The sequence below is a fragment of the Galeopterus variegatus genome, unplaced genomic scaffold, assembly GCF_000696425.1.
Source record: "Galeopterus variegatus unplaced genomic scaffold, G_variegatus-3.0.2 Scaffold239, whole genome shotgun sequence".
In the NCBI taxonomy this organism is placed as follows: Eukaryota; Metazoa; Chordata; class Mammalia; order Dermoptera; family Cynocephalidae; genus Galeopterus; species Galeopterus variegatus.
Window position 1 is genome coordinate 186,994 of NW_007726350.1, and position 17,656 is coordinate 204,649.

The window sequence follows — 17,656 nt, forward strand, 5'->3', positions numbered from 1 at the left end:
GGCCCGAGACATCTACAGGTGAGCAGAGATGCCATCTTCCATCCAGGCCTGTCTCCTCAACTTCATCCTTGCAGGTAGAGGGGACATGGCTACTCTATCTTCTATCATCTCCTGGTACCTTGGCGACTTTCTGCCTGAATTTTCATGAAATTCCTTTTCAGGATATGGGAAACCTTAGTTAGTGCCCACACCTGAAGGTCTCCTTCTAGGATCACACAGCCTGCCATAATCGACTCCAAGTTCTTAATTAAGTTATCTTTCTGCTTCCAACTCTCATCCTGCCATGTTCTGAGACACAGAATAACTTGGATATTTGAGATGAAGAACACTTAAGAGGAAACTTTAACTTATCCAACCCTTCTCAACACTCAGGAACTCTGAATGGCCATGGTTTCTGTCACACCAGGCAGAGCACCCAAGAACTGACAGATCCGGCGATATCCTGCGGTACCCAGCCTGGGAGACTCAGAGCACAGCTCCAGACCCACAGGCGTTCAGTGCAACTTTGGGTCTTTCTGACTCATATTCTCCAGGCTACATAAATAATAATAAATCAAATTTTTTAAATTTTAAAAAATAATACTTCTAATGCACTTTGTCACTCTTGTATTCCCAACTCCCAGTTTCTTCTTTTCTAATTATTTGCAACAGCAACTTGCTGCAGGTGCTGAGAAAGTCACTAATCAGGCCTTCCCTTGGCTGGGACACAGCGTGGGTGGCAGGGTAGTGCCTTCACTCTGGGAATGGCAAGGTTGTCCACACCTCCTGAAGGCCTCTGCCAGAACCAGTAACCATCTCCAGAAGGAAGACTGCAGGTGCCGTCATGTCACCACAGGGCAGCGGCACATGGAAGGCTGCATGTGAGGGTCCTTCCAGCGCCATCTGCCACTATGTGCCCCTTCAAAGAGACAAAGGCCACGGCCTGACAGCGAGCCCCTGCGACCGCTCTGCTGCCCTCAGCTGTGACCACCCCCAGCTCTTGGCCTCAGCACCCCAACTCACCCATAGCCCCACAGCAGCCGCACACCTTGCCCAGCTTCGTGTCAGGAGCAGTCTTTCAGCACAGCCCTGTGGCCACTCAGCTGCCTCAGTGGCCCCAGTGGAGCTTTCCCAGGACCACACCCCTGCACCAAGCAGAACTAGTGGGTCCATCCATCCACACTGTGAGCTCCACACACATCTCCTCATTGGGCGTAGTGTTCTGTGCAGCACTCATGCATGTCTGCTTCCTCCACTAAACTGGATCCTCAGAGAGACAGCCCATGACGTGTTCACATGCTCAGCACATGGCTGAGCACCTGGTACAGACTGAATACTCAGTACATGTTCACTGAAGCAAGCAATCAATGTAGGCAGCTGGTGGGAAGCTGCCTCCCATAACACACCCAGACAGGAGAACACCAGGCTAAACGTGGGATTGGTTTCAACCGTGGATGAGTTCATTTATTGTTGCTTTGCCTCCCACGGATTTGTCACCCTTTTTCCCCTAGGTGACAGAGCCACCAAAGGTTACTCAAAGCCCATCTCTTTTGAGCAGTGAGAAGCCCCAGAAAGGGGTTAATATCCCAGGACCCCCAAGCATAAGGCATCCTTCCATCTGGGAAATTAACCCCGAATTGGGGTTCTCTTCCTGCATTTATTTTCCAGGCCAGGAAGTTACAGGAATAGAACATAGGTGGGATTATAGATTAATAATATAGGCTGGTAACTTTCAGTGAAACAAGCCAGATGACATTCCAGTAGACAATTAAATGATCTTACAGCAATTTCTCAGTATCTTTACATAACAATCAGTAACTAGCCTGTCCTTGAGCCAGCAACCTTGCTTGCTGTGCCACAAATCTTTATCTTATACCAGAGACTTTATAGCCTGAGGAAAATTTCCAGTCCTCTGCAAGGTCAATATTTGAAACTGCAAGGCTTTGGAAAACCAGGCCCTGTGAAGTACATATGCTTTATAGTATATTCCACAATTTATTAGTTTTTAATCAGTGAGTTGCATTGATGACATTACTGATAGAAACTAATAGATTAATTCATCTGCCTTTGAAGCCAACTCCATACCTCACCCAGTGTTCTCCTGTCTGCATGTGTTGTGGGAGGTGGCTTCCAGCCAGCTGTCTAGATTATTTGGTGGGTGCCAATACTGAACTAAATGTGTGAGTGCCATGGAGGATCCAAAATGAATAAGACACAACTCCTGCACTCAGTTCTCCCAGTTTGGATCTTGCATTACTGCAGATCATCAGAAGTACACTGGACTTAAAAGGTTGGAGTAATGTTATTCATTGTGAGTTATAATAAAAAAACCCAACAGGGAAATCTAAACATCTGCTAGCAGGTATCTTAGTCATTGCTTAGATCTTTTCTTTCATGCCTCTAGTGGGCTGTTTTGTCTCCTATTAAATGACACCAAAGTTCTTACCTAAATGATCTGTGTTCCTCTGCTCTCCTCCTGAGCCACCAGAGCCCTCATTCATTTCAGTCCTTTCATGGGTAGACTATATTGTTGCTGCTTTCTCAGGCTGCCTGACAGAGCTGCGTCTCAGTGCCATTGCAGATCCATGTTTGCTTTTCCTCTTCTTCCCCACAGAGCAAGCTACTACAGAAAAGGAGGGTGTGCGATGCTGCCAGTTAAGTGGATGCCCCCGGAGGCCTTCATGGAGGGAATATTCACTTCTAAAACGGACACATGGTAAGTCTCTCTGCCACACTCCTCCAGGTACCATCGTGGCCATAGGGTGGTGCTCTTGGGCCAAATGATTCTACACTCTCAGCAGGGAAACCCTGTGTTCATGGGGAAGGAGAAGAGAAGCATCGATACGCCCACAATAGTGGTTCTCAAATGTTGGCATATATCAAAATCATTGCAAAGCCTTGTTAAAACACAATTTATTAGACCCCACCCTGAGAGTTCATGACTCAGAAGGTCTGGGGTTGGGCTGAGAATGTGCATTTCTAACAAGTTCCCAAGTGAGGCTGACATTGCTGGCTGGGGGACTACACATTGAGAGCCACATGTAATTTTAAATGAAAGATTGAACCCAAGCGCCCTCATAAAGTATGCACACATGCACACACACACCAGTAAAGGGAATCTTTTTAATTGCATTAAACACCACAAGGACAAAGAAGATGATGACAACGTTTTGGAGATTGGGACATTCACAGACAAGCGTACCTTATTGAGGAGACTAGAAATTGGTATCTAAACCAACAGTCCAGGTCCAGGAGCAGGCTGGTTTACTCTGCCTGAGAGCCCCAGAAAGGCTCAGAAATTGAAAGTAGAGGTGCAGAAAATAGAAAAATTTGTTAAAGATCTATTTTAAAAGTAACTTAATCCTCTAGCCCATTCCATCACCCCCCAAATCTTGCTTACTGTCCCTGCTCTATCACCAGCACAAGACTAGAGTTCCCTCTGAGAGTCAACTCTCTGGTCTTGGGACAAAGACCTCACCAAGGGTGGGGGAATTTTTTTTAAAAGTCTACCTAGTTGGGCCGGCCCGGTGGCGCACTGGAGAGTGCACCGCTTGGGAGCGCGGCGGCGCTCCCGCCGAGGGTTCGGATCCCATGTGGTGACCGGTTCCCGCTCACTGGCTGAGCGTGGTGCGGGCGCAACACTGAGGGTTGCGATCCCGTTGCTGGTCCCCAGTACAGGCGCGACACCGAGGGTTGCGATCCCGTTGCCGGCCAGTAAAAAAGACAAAAAGGAAAAAAAAAAGTCTACCTAGTTAAGGATGCATGGCTCCCTTTGTCCCCTCAGCACCAAGAACACTGGCAGGCAGGCAGGAGATTGGAGAATTCCTCTTTGGAGAAACTGGCCAGTGAAGAGAATACTGCAGATACTGATGAGTGGGGTCACCAGGGAAGTAGGCTGAATAACGGCCACCCAGAGGAATCAGGTCCTAGTCCCAGGAGCCTGTAATTGTTACCTTATAAGAAAAGAGGGTCTTTGCAGATGTAACTAAATTGAAGATCTTAAGGTGAGGTAGTTATCCTGGGCTATTTGGGTGGGTCCTAAATGCCATCATAAGTGTCCTTATAAAAGAGAGGCAGGGGGAGATCATACACTCACAGATGAGGAGGAGGCAGTGTGACCACAAAGGCAGAGATTGGAGTGACACGACCACAAAGGAAGGAATCCAGCAGCTGCCAGGAGCTGAAGGAATCCAGGAACAGATTCTCTCCTACATCCTCTGAGGGGAGCCCAGCCCTGCACCTTGATTTCAGCCCAATGATACCAGTTTCAGATGTCTGGCCTTCAAAACTGTGAGAGGATGAACTCACATTGTTTTAAGCCACCAAGGGTGTGGTGATTTGGTACAGCAGTCACAGGAGACTAATACACCCATGAAACAGCCGAGCTGGCTGCCTGCCAGCTGACAAGCCTCACTTAAACAGAGCGTCCACCAGCTTTTCAATGTCCTAGTAAAATAGGAACTGGCAGCCAAGAATCAACAAACCCTTGAGTAAAGATTCTAAACCAAAGAAAACAAACATATAAAAAGGAACCTGGATCAAGAAAAATGTAGAAAGCTTAGAAGAAGTTTTTTAAAACTATAATATCCTCAGAAAGACAAAATTATTGCAACCATAACTGAAGTACAATAGGTTATCTAGAAAAATACTTTTAGCAGGAAAATGCTTTTGGAAATACAAATATGATGGCAGGAGCCCTCTGGGAGATGGAGCGTAACTCCCCTGAAGCATGCATGGGCTGCATGGGCTGCATGGGCTGCATGGGCTGCATGGGCTGCATGGGCTGCATGGGCTGTATATAGCAACTTCCTTCCAAAGAGTACAGGGGTAGGAAAGAGGGGACAAGAGGAACTTTACAGTAGAGAAACCTGACAAGCACAAGCACTGCCTCAGCCAGGTGATTGAGGTCCACACGCACAGTCACAAGTCACGCTGATAGCATGTACCCTTGATGTGATGTGATAAAAATGGCACTTTCTCTCCGTGGTCTTCCTCCCCAGACCCCATAACTACAGTCTAATCATGAGAAAAACAGACAAATCCCAATTGAGGAATATTCTACAAAATCTCTGACCAATACTCTTAAACCTGCCAAGATCATCAGAAACAAGGAAAGTCTGAGAAGTTGTCACAGTTAAGAGGGGCCTAAGAAAACATGACAACTAAATGTAATGTGATATCCTAATGGGATTCTGGAATAGAAAATGGAAATTCAATAAAAACTAACTAAATCTGAATGAAGTATGGATGTTACTTAATAAAACCTTAATATTGGTTCATTAATATTAACAAGTGCACCATACTAACATAATGCTTAAAATACTACTAGGAACTGAATATATGGGAACTTTGTATTCTCAATTTCTTCACAACTTGAATTGTTCTAAAAAATAGTTTTTTTTTAAATATGATGACAGAAATGTAAAAGTAATAGAAAGGTTGGAATATAGAGTTAATAAATCTTCTAGAAAATAAGACAACTACAAAAACATGGAATATATAGGAAAGAAAAAATAAAATTAACAGGATTAGACCAATAGATTCAATTAGCTAACAAAATAGGAGTCCCAGGGAGAACAGGGAAAATGAAGAGAATAAAAATATCAAAGTAATTCAAGATTTCCCAGAGCAGGCATAAATTTCCAGAATGAAAGCATCCACCAAGGGCCAAGCACCATGGAGAAAAAGAGCCACACAAGAGCACTTCATCATGAAATTTCAAGAATCGAATATCTTAGGAATACAGGAAATGCCCAGAGACAATGGGCAATGTCCTCCAAATTCTGAAAGCCTTGAGCTGAGATAATGTCATAGGATGTTGCAGCCACAGTGCTCAGAGCCCCTTTCTGACCCATATTGCAGAAGGTGAGCAAGAGCCTTTGTTGTTTTTAACAACCTGGGTGGGTCTTAAAGTGTGGTTCGTGGATTGGCAGCATCAGCATCACCTGGGAACTTGTTAGAAATGCAAATTCTCAGCCCCAGCTCAGGCCTAATGAAACAGAAACTGTAGGGGCAGGTCCATCAGTCTGCATTTTAACAAGCACAGGTTCTGATGCGCACCAAAGTTAGAGCACAAGGAACCTAAGGTATCCAGAGAGAGACTGATTCAAGTAATTAAGCAATTGTTCTGAACACGTATGCGCATAGCCCACCACCCACCAATTGTACTTTTAAGAGTCTACATTAGAGAAACGTTGACACAATAGATTTGGGCAAGGATGTTCATTTATAACATTGTTTATAATAGAGAAAAAGCAGAAACAACCTAACTATCCCTCAAGCAGAAGTTAGAAAAACACAAGTACACTGTGGTTTACTTATATCATGGATAACTACTCAGCAGTATAAAAAAACACACTAAACCTATGTGTATCAACATGGATAAATCTCAAAAACAATGTTTAGTGGGGGGAAAAGCAAGTTACAAAAAGGAGTAGGCTATCATTTATGTATAATTTTACAATATTAAAAACAAATCTATAAAATAGATTCTTTATTGTTTATGGTTTCACACATTAATAAGAAATGTGAAAACATACAAGGAAAAGATACATTCTAACTTCAGTGATGGGGAGCGAGGGAGAGGAAGGGATGGAGGCAGGGCTTACCTGTATTTTATTTCTTCAAAAAGAAAGGGAAATCACAAATAAGGCAAAATATTAATATCTGGATACATAGATATCTATGAGATCACTTTTTCTTTTTAAAGTTTAGATCGTTTCATAATTAAAATGCTTAAACAAATAAATAACAGAACTTCAGATGCTGGTAAGTGCTGTGAGCAGAGAGAGGGGACAGAGTGTGGGATGAGGGCAGCGGAGGGTAGCTGTTCTGGCAAAGAGGGAGAAGGCAGGCCCCTAACGTTTCAATACCTGAAAGTCAGAAAGAGCAGACGGTAGAAAGATCTGCGAGAAAGGCTTTCCAGGCAGAGGGAAAGTCAAGTGTGAAGAGCCAGAGGTAGGAGCAAGCCCAGCTTACCTGAGGATTGCTGAGGGGGAAACAAGTGTTCCCGGCGGAGCTGGGCGAGCGCAGGGCGAGTGGGGCCGAGGTGGAAGCTGCAGGCAGGGGCAGGGCGTGGGGGGCCTTAGCGCTCAGGTGAGGGGATGTGGATTTCCTTCTAAGCACAAGGCCATGCCAGCAAAGGGCTGTAAGCCTGAGTGTGACCTGATCTTTGTTTTTAAAAACTCACTCTTTGGGCCAGCCCGGTGGCACACTGCTATAGTGCGCTGCTTGGGAACGTGGTGGCGCTCCCACCGAGGGTTCGGATCCCACATACAGAACGGTTCCCGCTGGCTGGCTGAGCGAGGCGCGGGAGCGACACTGAGGGTTGCGATCCGTTGCCGGACATGGAAAAAGACAAAAAATAAATAAATAAATAAATAAATAAATAAATAAAAACTCACTCTGGCTGCCACTGAAAATAGACTAGAGTAGGGCAAGTGAGGATAGAAACCAGTTAGGAAAATACTGCACATTTCTTGGCGAGAGATGAGAGGGGCTTGGCTTAGTGGTGGCAATAGAGCTAGCAAACAGTGGTCAGGTTCAAGATCGAGCTTGAAACTGGAGTTAACAGGACTTCTGGATGTTGGATGGGGGGCGTGGGCAGGGGGTGGCTGCAATCAAAGACGATGCCTAGGTTTTTGGACTGAGCACGCATCTGAGCAGTGATGCCGCTGTTGGGAAAGAATGAGGGAGGAGATGGTTTGGGAGAGGGAAGAGTTCTGTTTGAACATGCTATGCTTGAGTGGCCTATTAGAGCAGGCCAGTGAAGATTCCTGATAGAGGAATCAAATCGAAGGCTCACAGAACTGCGAGAGACAGAGGGATCAGCTGGCTGGACATTTAAATCGTTGTTATTTCAATTACTGTATTATTACATTAATTTTCAGCTCCTGGTTTTCCTAAGAGCATGTCCTGCCCTCTACCACCCCTGGGGACAATCTTCTACCTTCAAATTATGAGAAAAGGAAAATAAAACAGCTCTTAAAGCAAAGCACAGTCGATACAGCACAGTTCGTGATTTTAAAAACTTTTCATCAGATTATGTTCTCTTCATTGATTCAAATATTTAAAATAGTTTAATCAGCAATAGCTCATGCTATCTCTATAATTTTAAGCAGAGCAAGCTTATTACAAACAGCGTAGGATTTTTATAAATATTTGTTTTCATTTGAATTTGAATTTGAATGCTTCGGTGCAAAGCTTCAGGCGTTGTTGCTTCTATTTAGGACAGGTTTATAGGTAGTGGGAGAACCATCTGGCATACAAATATAGATTTACCTTATCCATAGGGTTTCTAGATAAAATACAAAATGGCCAGTTAAACTGAATTTCAGATGCACAGTGAATAGTTTTTTTAGTATAAGTATAGCCTATACAATATTTGGGACACACTTATACTAAAAAAAAGTATTTGTTGTTTATCTGGACTTCAAATTTAACTGGGTGTCCTGCATTGTTATTTGCAAGTATGACAACACTACTCACCTGAAATTATCAAAGGTCTATGACCAACACTACTTCTTGCTCCCTTGAAGTCTAAACCAAGAAAGTAAACACCTATTTGCAGTCTATGTGCTAGTTCTCTTAAAGGATACTATGCTCTAAATCTATTTACCTATCTAGGCAGAAAACATACAGCTGTAATTCTTTAGGCTTTCCTGCCAGTTTCTGGCTTATTTGATTTTGCCTGTTTTGTTTTGCCCCGGAGGGCAGAAAGGCCACCAGAGAGGAGCAATGTGTGTGCAAGGCAATTTTCAGGTAGCAGAGTCAAGGGATCTGGTAATGTATCCCACTCTGGCTTGGGTTAGCTGTATAACAACCTCTGCTTCAACCTTCTCACCTGAAAAATATGGACAATATCTTTGCCCAATTCTTCTCACAGAGTCTCTGAAATTTCACCAAGATAATGACAATAAAAGCATTTTATGTCCCTTAGAATGTGAAGGAGCTATAGTTCTCTACAATTTTTGTGGTAATATTTATTATCATCAGAAAACTACAACCAGATACTTAAACAAAAATAGGTTTTCATTGTCAAAAAGGTAATCATTGCGATCCCGTTGCCGGTCCCCGGTACGGGCGCGACACTGAGGGTTGCAATCCCGTTACCGGTCAGTAAAAAAGACAAAAAGGAAAAAAAAAAAAGGTAATCATTAAATTAAGGGTTTAAAGTAAAATTTTAATAAAAATATCATGGGAGAGATTATTTTGGAACATGATAAAAAATCATCTTGAACTTCATTTAAAACAGATGAGAAACCGAATACATTTTTTTAAAAGAGAGAAATAAAGAAAATGCCCCACCAGATATTAAAACAAATACACAAAAAGTAAAACAGAATACAGTCCAGAAACAGAGCTCTTTTCAATCATAAGTCAATAGGTAAGGGGGAAAATGTTTTATGAATAGTGTCTGAAGAGTAGTTTCTTTGGAAAAACAAATTAATTTAGATCCTTACCTCACACTATACAACAAATTAAATTCCAACTGGATTTTAGAAGAGAGAACACCAAAGACAGTTAGAAGAAAATAGCAAATATTTTTTAATCTTTGGTGAAGGGAAGATTGCATAACTATAAAATAAATGGAGGAAATAAAACTTTTTTAAAAATAGATTTGACTACCTAAAAATAAAAATCTTTGGTATGCTAAAAACAGAACTAGAAAGCAACTAATAAGAGTATTTGAAACTTTGATAAAAGGTTAACATCTCTGCTATATGAAGTGTCTACAAATCAGAAAGAAAATTGATAGGTATCAAAACAATGTGCCCGAGTGGATGAAAATGGGCAAAAGATATGAGCAGACAAGTCATAGGAGGAAAACTGAAATGAATTAACACTTGGAAAAACATTCAGTCATGTTAATTATCAATAAACATAGTTTAGAATATTTCATCATTTTGTGCCTTAAAATCAATCAGCAAAAGTTCCCATTATGAATAAGAATACTCAGTGCTGGTGACAGGGTCTGCTGCACTCTCGCACAACGCTGATAGATGAACAGAGTGACATATTTGAAAATCTAATTGACAACCTGTACCAAGTATTTTTTATTTTATTTTATTTTATTTAGTTTAGATTTAAAGAGTGGTGGGGAAATTGTGCATGTAATACATCTGCATGTATTGGAAGTTTGGTATGTTTTGAAAAGAGTAATTTAACTTTTGGGCACCAGGAAATGGGTTTTCTCAAAGTCCATTGCCAGTAATGGGCAGGCCTGGTAATAATGGCACAGACCATTAATCATACACCTTATTAATGATGAGGTGAATAACTTTGTTTTTTGTTTGTTTTAATTTTATTTTATTTTGTCAATATACAATGTGGTTGATTATTGTGGCCAATTACCGAAACCTCCCTCCTACCTCCCTCTCCCCCTTCCCTCCCAACAATGTCCTTTCTGTTTGCTTGTATCAACTTCAAGGAATTGTAATTGTTGTGTCTTCTTCCCTTCCCGTCCAGTCCTACTTCCTGAAGTGTTTCTCCTATGTTTTCTTTAAGAAGTTTTATCATTTCAGGATGTACATTTAATTCTTTAATACGTTTTGAGTTCATTTTAGTATATGGTGAGAGGTACAGATGCTGCTAGATGAACAGAGTGACATATTTGAAAATCAAATTGACAACCTGTACCAAGTATTTCTAAATATGCATTCTTTTGCTCTAGTTATTCTACTAGAATTATCCTAGATTTAACTAGATTATCCTAATCTAGTAATTTGAAAAATTTATACTATAGAAATATCCTTTTTAAAAATGCACAAAAAATGTTCACAGTGTTTTAAATATTTAGAAAATTGAAAACAATGTGGAAATGATAAGGCAAATTATGGCACAACTATTCAAGGGAATGTTTTACAGCCATTTTGAATTCTGTTTATATAATGTATTAGCATGGAAATGTTTATGCAATAATGCAATGTGCAAAAAATCAAGGTTCAAAATTGTATATTGACTATAACTGCTATTGTGTAAAAAATAATCTAAACACAGAAACTTGACTGAAAAAATGTTAACAGTGGCTATCTTTTAATGGAGCATCACATGTGGTACCTTCTCATTCTTTTTATTTTTCTGCACTTTAAGAGTTCTCTATTATGGAAAAAGTTACAATGAAAAAAAGATTAAAATTTCACAATGTCTGTGTGTGCGTGTGTGTGTGCCCATATCCATATCTTCTGTCCTGTGCCCAGGTCCTTTGGAGTGCTGCTGTGGGAAATATTTTCTCTTGGATATATGCCATACCCTAGCAAAAGCAACCAGGAAGTTTTGGAGTTCGTCACCAGTGGAGGACGGATGGATCCACCTAAGAACTGCCCTGGGCCTGTGTATGACTCTTTCAGAAACATTTCCACTAGTTATCACACACAATTTTTCTTTTCAAAAAATACCTGGAACTACATATGCTTCTTTGTTTTAAGATGAAGGGGTGGATGGCTACCCTTTTAATACGCCCCAAGATAGGAATGCATCTGTGACTTCAATGAGATGGGTTAGTGTTCCAGCCCCTCAAAAGTAATAATGCCATCCCAGAAAAGGTATCTGTTGTCTGCCTGGAGGCTATTACTCACCAGGTCTACAATCCTCAAGCACCTCCTAAGAATTTGTGTCCCAGACTTAATGCCTGCTGCCCAGCACCATATGTCTGAGTCTCCCTTAAATATATCCATTCCCTACATTTTCTGCTGCCCTGTCTGGCATTCCTCACCTCCTTCCCACAAGCAAGGCAGATGGGAAATATAATTACAAGATCCTGTCCCAGAGTGGCTTTAATTCAGGAATGGAATGAAAGGAGCTATATTTAATGTAAATACTAGGGTGGCTATGTTAGTGATCTTTGGTACATACCTTTACACCTGGGCAGTATTCCTTGGCACATCAGCAGGGGGCAGCATATGCCAACTACATGGGACCTCAATGAGTTACCACCCTCAAAGATGTTTGTGGCACCCCTGGTCCCATTTAGAAAAGTGCTGGAAGAAATGTATTTTTCATCCTTGTGCTGCTCCTGATTTTAATAAATGTGCTTATTCTTTTAGATACAGGATAATGACTCAATGCTGGCAACATCAGCCTGAAGACAGGCCCAACTTTGCCATAATTTTGGAGAGGATTGAATACTGCACCCAGGTATAAACATTTTCTCCCCTTGGCCAACATTTATTCTATATGGAAAAGTCTTAAAGGTGGCAAATACCAAAATATGAAATAAAAGTTAAACCGGTCAGAGAATGAGAATTATGATCATGAGGATGAATAGTAATTATCTATAAATGAAATGATCTGTTTCTCAGTTTTCCCATTTCGTAAAATAAATACTAGTAACTTCCACTTTCTTGACCAGCACATGACACAGTGCCAGACACTCCAGTAATATTAAGGAATCAATTCAATTCACAAGTATTAACCAAGTCCCTACTGGGTACCTAATGTCTTATTAGACAAAATTAGAGCTTCAGAGAAGTATGGAATGCACTCTAATAGCTTATAGCCTGGCTGGAGAAACAATAATGTGTGAAATAATTAACAGCATCTAACTGTTAAATTATATGTTCTCCTATATATGTCAGAGGGATTAAGGGAAAGAAACATTCAAATTAACCTGGAGAAATTTAAATACTATGAATAGCATTTGTATAGCTTTTATACTACACAAATCGCTCTTCATGTATCTCATTTTATCCTCATGAAGAAACATAAAATATTCCCCCCTTTCTACAGATGAGGAGTTAAGGCTTGGAGAGGTTGCCCAAGTCATGAAGTTTTCTAGCAATCTCGTGGGTCTCTGTACAGAGCTCTCTTGCATTTCCTTCAGCAATAACTCTAAGTTTTCACTCTCAGCAGACAACTATGCATCCTACCCCGTCAAGTGTGTAGGGGCTATCAAGTGAGAATGCCCTCCGTTTCCTCCCCGTCTCTCGTACAGACTTACCTGCCTCTGCAGCCTCCCCCACCTTCCTGCCATGCCCCTCCTCCCCTTTGGGGCCAGCCCCTCTACCAGCTGCCCCATCAGGGACTTTGTTCTGCCAGGTTATCTCCTCTCTTCCCTGAATCTGCTTTCTTTCCCTCTATTTTGGCTCTCATTCTGCCAGGATATATGATTCTGAGAATATTTTGGAAGAGTTGCACAATGAACCACTACGCTCCTCTCTTCCCTGAATCTGCTTTCTTTCCCTCTATTTTGGCTCTCATTCTGCCAGGATATCTGATTCTGAGAATATTTTGGAAGAGTTGCACAATGAACCACTACCTCTCTGAATTTACTCCTCTTAATTGTGACAAGACAGACACGTTTTCCAAAATATAGTTGTTTTCTAGCCTCCCTATTCCATCCTCACAGGCCTTTCAGCTCTGCTAGGTGAAATGGCATTTTCATCTAGAAGGACTTCATTTAACAAGTTATTGGAGGTTCTTTCACAGGCCTTTGTTTAATGACATTTTAGGTTATTATGTTGTAATAAGAATGGAATACACCCACTTAAATACATATGCCTTCTTCGGAGTACCTTTCTCAAAGTATGTAAGAGCAGGCAGTTTTACATAAGCATATTTTAAATGACTCACTGTGGAAATTAATAATAAACAGAGAGGGAACTAAAGAATAAAAAATCAGAATTAGTTATTTTTTAATTCTTAAACTGTTTTACTAATGAATACTAGACTAGTTTTTCTGCTAAACTCAAGTAATGGGGGTCTATTCCCAATTTGTGTAAAATATCAATGAACTGAATTTCCCCAAATTTAAGTTTTATTCCACAAATTTTCCTTAAACCTCTGGCAACTGTTCATGCTTTTCTATGCTACAATCTATCACTGTAAAAAGGATCGAGCACAAGGTTGTTTTTGCCAGTGGTTTGCCTCATAGCACTTCTGCATTTCCTGGGTTCCACAAAGGTCCCATCACATCCAAACTAGTAAAGAACATTATGGTATCTGCACGTGTGGTGATACAACACAGAAAAAGTCATAATCAAGTGTAATCCATCCAAATATGATGGAAATGGGGGGGGGGTAGTTAGGAAAAGAACAAAAAAATAAACCTTGTGAGCCAATATGGGGATGCGTCTTTCCCTTCCTCACCCCTCCCAGCCCCCCACACACTTAAAGTCAAACACATAAACTTTTTTTTTCAGTCGGAAGGATTTTATTGGGAATGGACTGAAATAACAAAAAAATAATTTATAATATTTTTTTATCCATTAATCTGTTAAATCTGGCCAAAGGTCTCCTCCTCTGCAAAGCCTTTCCTGATCCCACTCCCCTGTCCTGGGCACTGGGTGTGTCCCAGCACCTTCTCCTAGCAGTCTGTACACACTTCCATTATAGAGCTTATCCTCTAAGGTCTTCAAGGGTAAGAACGAGTTCCCATTCATTTCTTATTCCCCAGTGCCTCTAAGCTAATAAATTCTAAATGGGGTCCCTGTCTGTGAAATGAGTTTAGATAACATCATCTCTAAGATATCTTCCAGATCCAACATTTTTTGTCTGTGACTCAGTTTTAACCAGTTCATTTCTCCTACCCATAGGACCCTGATGTAATCAACACTGCCTTACCGATAGAATACGGCCCACTCATGGAAGAGGAAGAGAAAGTGCCCATGAGGCCCAAAGACCCTGAGGGGATTGCTCCTCTCCTGGTCTCTCCCCAGCAGGTAAAGCAGGAGGCAGCGCACAGCCCGGCCGCACCCCCTCCTCTGCCCACCACTTCCTCCGGCAAAGCCCTGAAGAAAGCCACAGCTGCAGAGGTCTCTGTCCGAGTCCCCAGAGGACCGGCCGTGGAGGGGGGACATATTAATATGGCATTTTCTCAGTCCAACCCACCATCGGAGCTGCACAAGGTCCAGGGATCCAGAAACAAACCGACCAGCTTGTGGAACCCAACTTATGGCTCCTGGTTTACAGAGAAACCCACCAAAAAGAACAATCCTCCGGCCAAGAAGGAGCAACAGGAGAGGGGAGACTTGGGACGTGAGGGGAGCTGTACTGTCCCACCCAACGTTGCCACCGGGAGACTTGCGGGGGCCTCGCTGCTCCTGGAGCCGTCCTCGCTGACAGCCAGCATGAAGGAGGTGCCCCTGTTCAGGCTGCGCCACTTCCCCTGCGGGAACGTCAACTACGGCTACCAGCAGCAGGGCTTACCTTTAGAGGCCACCACCGCCCCCGGAGCTAGTCATTACGAGGACACTATGCTGAAAAATAAGAATAGCATAAACCAGCCGGGGCCCTGAGCCCGCAGGCACTCACTTCCCTTCCTTAAGGAGCCCTGAGCTCCTCCACAGACCAGAGACCAAATGTCACTCTTCATCTTGTGCCAACTTGTCTTGAAGTGCCACATACAGAGCTGTATTTTCAAAATGCTTTAGAAAGGTTTTGAGCATGGGTTCATCCTATACTTTCAAAAGAAGATAATATCATTAAAATGAGTGATACCTACGAGGCCCAGCCTTGGCCTTGGCCGCATAAGGTTTTTATGCATGGTTCTTGTATATTTCCTTATGCTTCTTCTCAGTTGTGTGTGCTCTGCCTCAATGTAGTCAGAAGTAGCTGCTTACGTGTTTCATAGCTGGAGTCATAGAAGTTTCCTTCCTTGTTGATGTGGACTTGAAACATTTAAGGGGAGAGGGAACAGAAATAAAGGAGTTATTTGTAATAATTCAGCATGGAGAAAGACATTCTTTACTTGGAAAAGAAAAATCGTAGACAACTAACTGAAACATCACTTTAGATGGTGTTTAGATGCTTTCAATTGTGCTGATTCATCGCCTATTGTAAAAAAAATGTCGTGAGTTGTTCCAGTAGCGTAGAGAAAATTGTGTATATACTCATCTAAACGAAATGCATACATTCCAAGTGCTTTGAGTATGATAAAACACCAGTACAGATCCAGAGATTCCAACGTCCTTTTATATACCTCATGCCTTAAGAAAATCCTCCTACTAAGAGTGAAAAATTGAGTGTGAGGTTTCCTACTGGATTTAAAACTCAAGATTTAAAACTTTCCACTAATTAAACTTTGATCATTTAAAAACAAAAATTTTAAGCAGCAGTGACACATCGAAGCATTGAAACATATCCATTTGTAGGTATAAAAAAATACATGTTAGGCCAAAACCCTCTATCAGTTTTAGTCACGAAGCCTTCCAAATTGAAGTTTCTACTTGTAAGGATGGACTGGGTCATTGAAGGAATGGGCTCTCCAGTGGTCCTAGGAGAAGTACTACTGCGGTATCTTTCCTTTTGCTGTTCACCTGCATTTTCTCTCCCTTAATCAGGTGATCCTAATATGCCAGGAAAATAAATGCTGAAATATACACAGCATAATTTGTATAGCAACCAAATGCAAATTAGAACAAAGAATTTTCCCTCTAGGTGGCAACGAGGGAAGGAATTGAGGAACACTTGGAGAGCTGAGAGTGCCACTGACGTGCTTATAGTGGGAGTTCTGAACTTGGTTTCCACAGATGAAATTTCCATGAAATGAGAAACCAGGAATCTGGTAAATTTTACATATGTACTTATGCAAAAATGCTTTATCAGTAGGTTTTCATTTCATTCTTTCTTTCTGCTTCTCTTCTACTCCCATGCCCAGTTTCTTTCTAGGTGGTAGTTGTGCCAAAGCATCTCTTTGAAAGGAAAATATTTTTTATTACTTGTTAGGTATTAAGCATCCTTAAGCAAAAGGACTGTGTGTGTGTGTCAGTGTGCTTGCACGCACACATACCTTTTTTCCCACCTTCTCAGTTACACCTACATCAAAAGTATCACTTTGTGAGAAAGCCATCACGTTCTAAGCCAATACTGGACAGCTGTGCACTTCTCCTAAGGTATTTGCCTTGTCCTAGAGTTGGTAGTTCTGTACATCTGTAGAAGCACTGACACACTGGGGACTACTTTTCCTTATCTACTTAACTGCCAAAAATACTCTCATCGAACATACATGAAGATGAGACATCAATGAACTCATCTCCAAATAACTGTATCAGTAAAGATTTGGTTCATGCCAGGAGAAAAGTAAATAGTCAAATCTTACAAACATTATTCTAACTCACAAGCCACCCAAAGGGGCTCAAGAATCTCACTTTGGGAAACACCCTCCCTAAAGAATAATGACACAATAACTGAGAAAAACAATTTCATTTTATATTTGTAATGCCAGTAACAAACTAAGCAGGGACATGGTTAAATAGCCAACTCTTTATTGTTATTAATGGGGAAAATCTTATCCCTTTCCATTCTTAAAAACTACAAATCCATTACATTTTCAGGTGTGCCTTACTACCACTGAGATTGATTTGTTGATTTTCTCTAATCGTCTTTACTGATACCAATTTTCATGTAAATGATAGTCAAGTCTTGAAAGCCTGTGTACATGGATAAGTAAATAAACAATTCCACACTGAGATGTGATGACCTCAAGATGTTTCATTTAACTTGGTGTGACCCCTAGGTATCAGCATGATATTAATCTGGACTGCAGTCTGCTCCAATATTGCTCCAGCCATATGGCTCCAGCAATTCACACAGATGCTGTGGACTCTAATAAATTTATTAACTATAATAGAAAGTTCCACCTAGAACATGAACAGGCACAATTAAAGTTTGCAGAAGTTATGTTAATGAAACCATAAGCTAGTATAATTATTCACATTCCATGTCTATAAAGAAGCCTACT

At 41.4% G+C, this 17,656-nt stretch overlaps 1 protein-coding gene across 1 annotated transcript in view; it reads left to right on the forward strand.

Annotated features, from left to right (window-relative positions):
- ALK (anaplastic lymphoma receptor tyrosine kinase) overlaps positions 1–15,713 on the forward strand; it is a 200,382-nt gene extending 184,669 nt beyond the window's left edge. The window contains exons 22-25 of the mRNA XM_008566396.1: positions 2,594–2,695; positions 11,178–11,312; positions 12,024–12,114; positions 14,511–15,713. Of these exons, the coding sequence (XP_008564618.1) occupies positions 2,594–2,695; positions 11,178–11,312; positions 12,024–12,114; positions 14,511–15,212 (1,030 nt within the window). The 3' untranslated portion in view covers positions 15,213–15,713. The remainder of the gene's footprint in view (positions 1–2,593; positions 2,696–11,177; positions 11,313–12,023; positions 12,115–14,510) is intronic.
- The last annotated feature ends 1,943 nt before the right edge of the window (positions 15,714–17,656 follow it).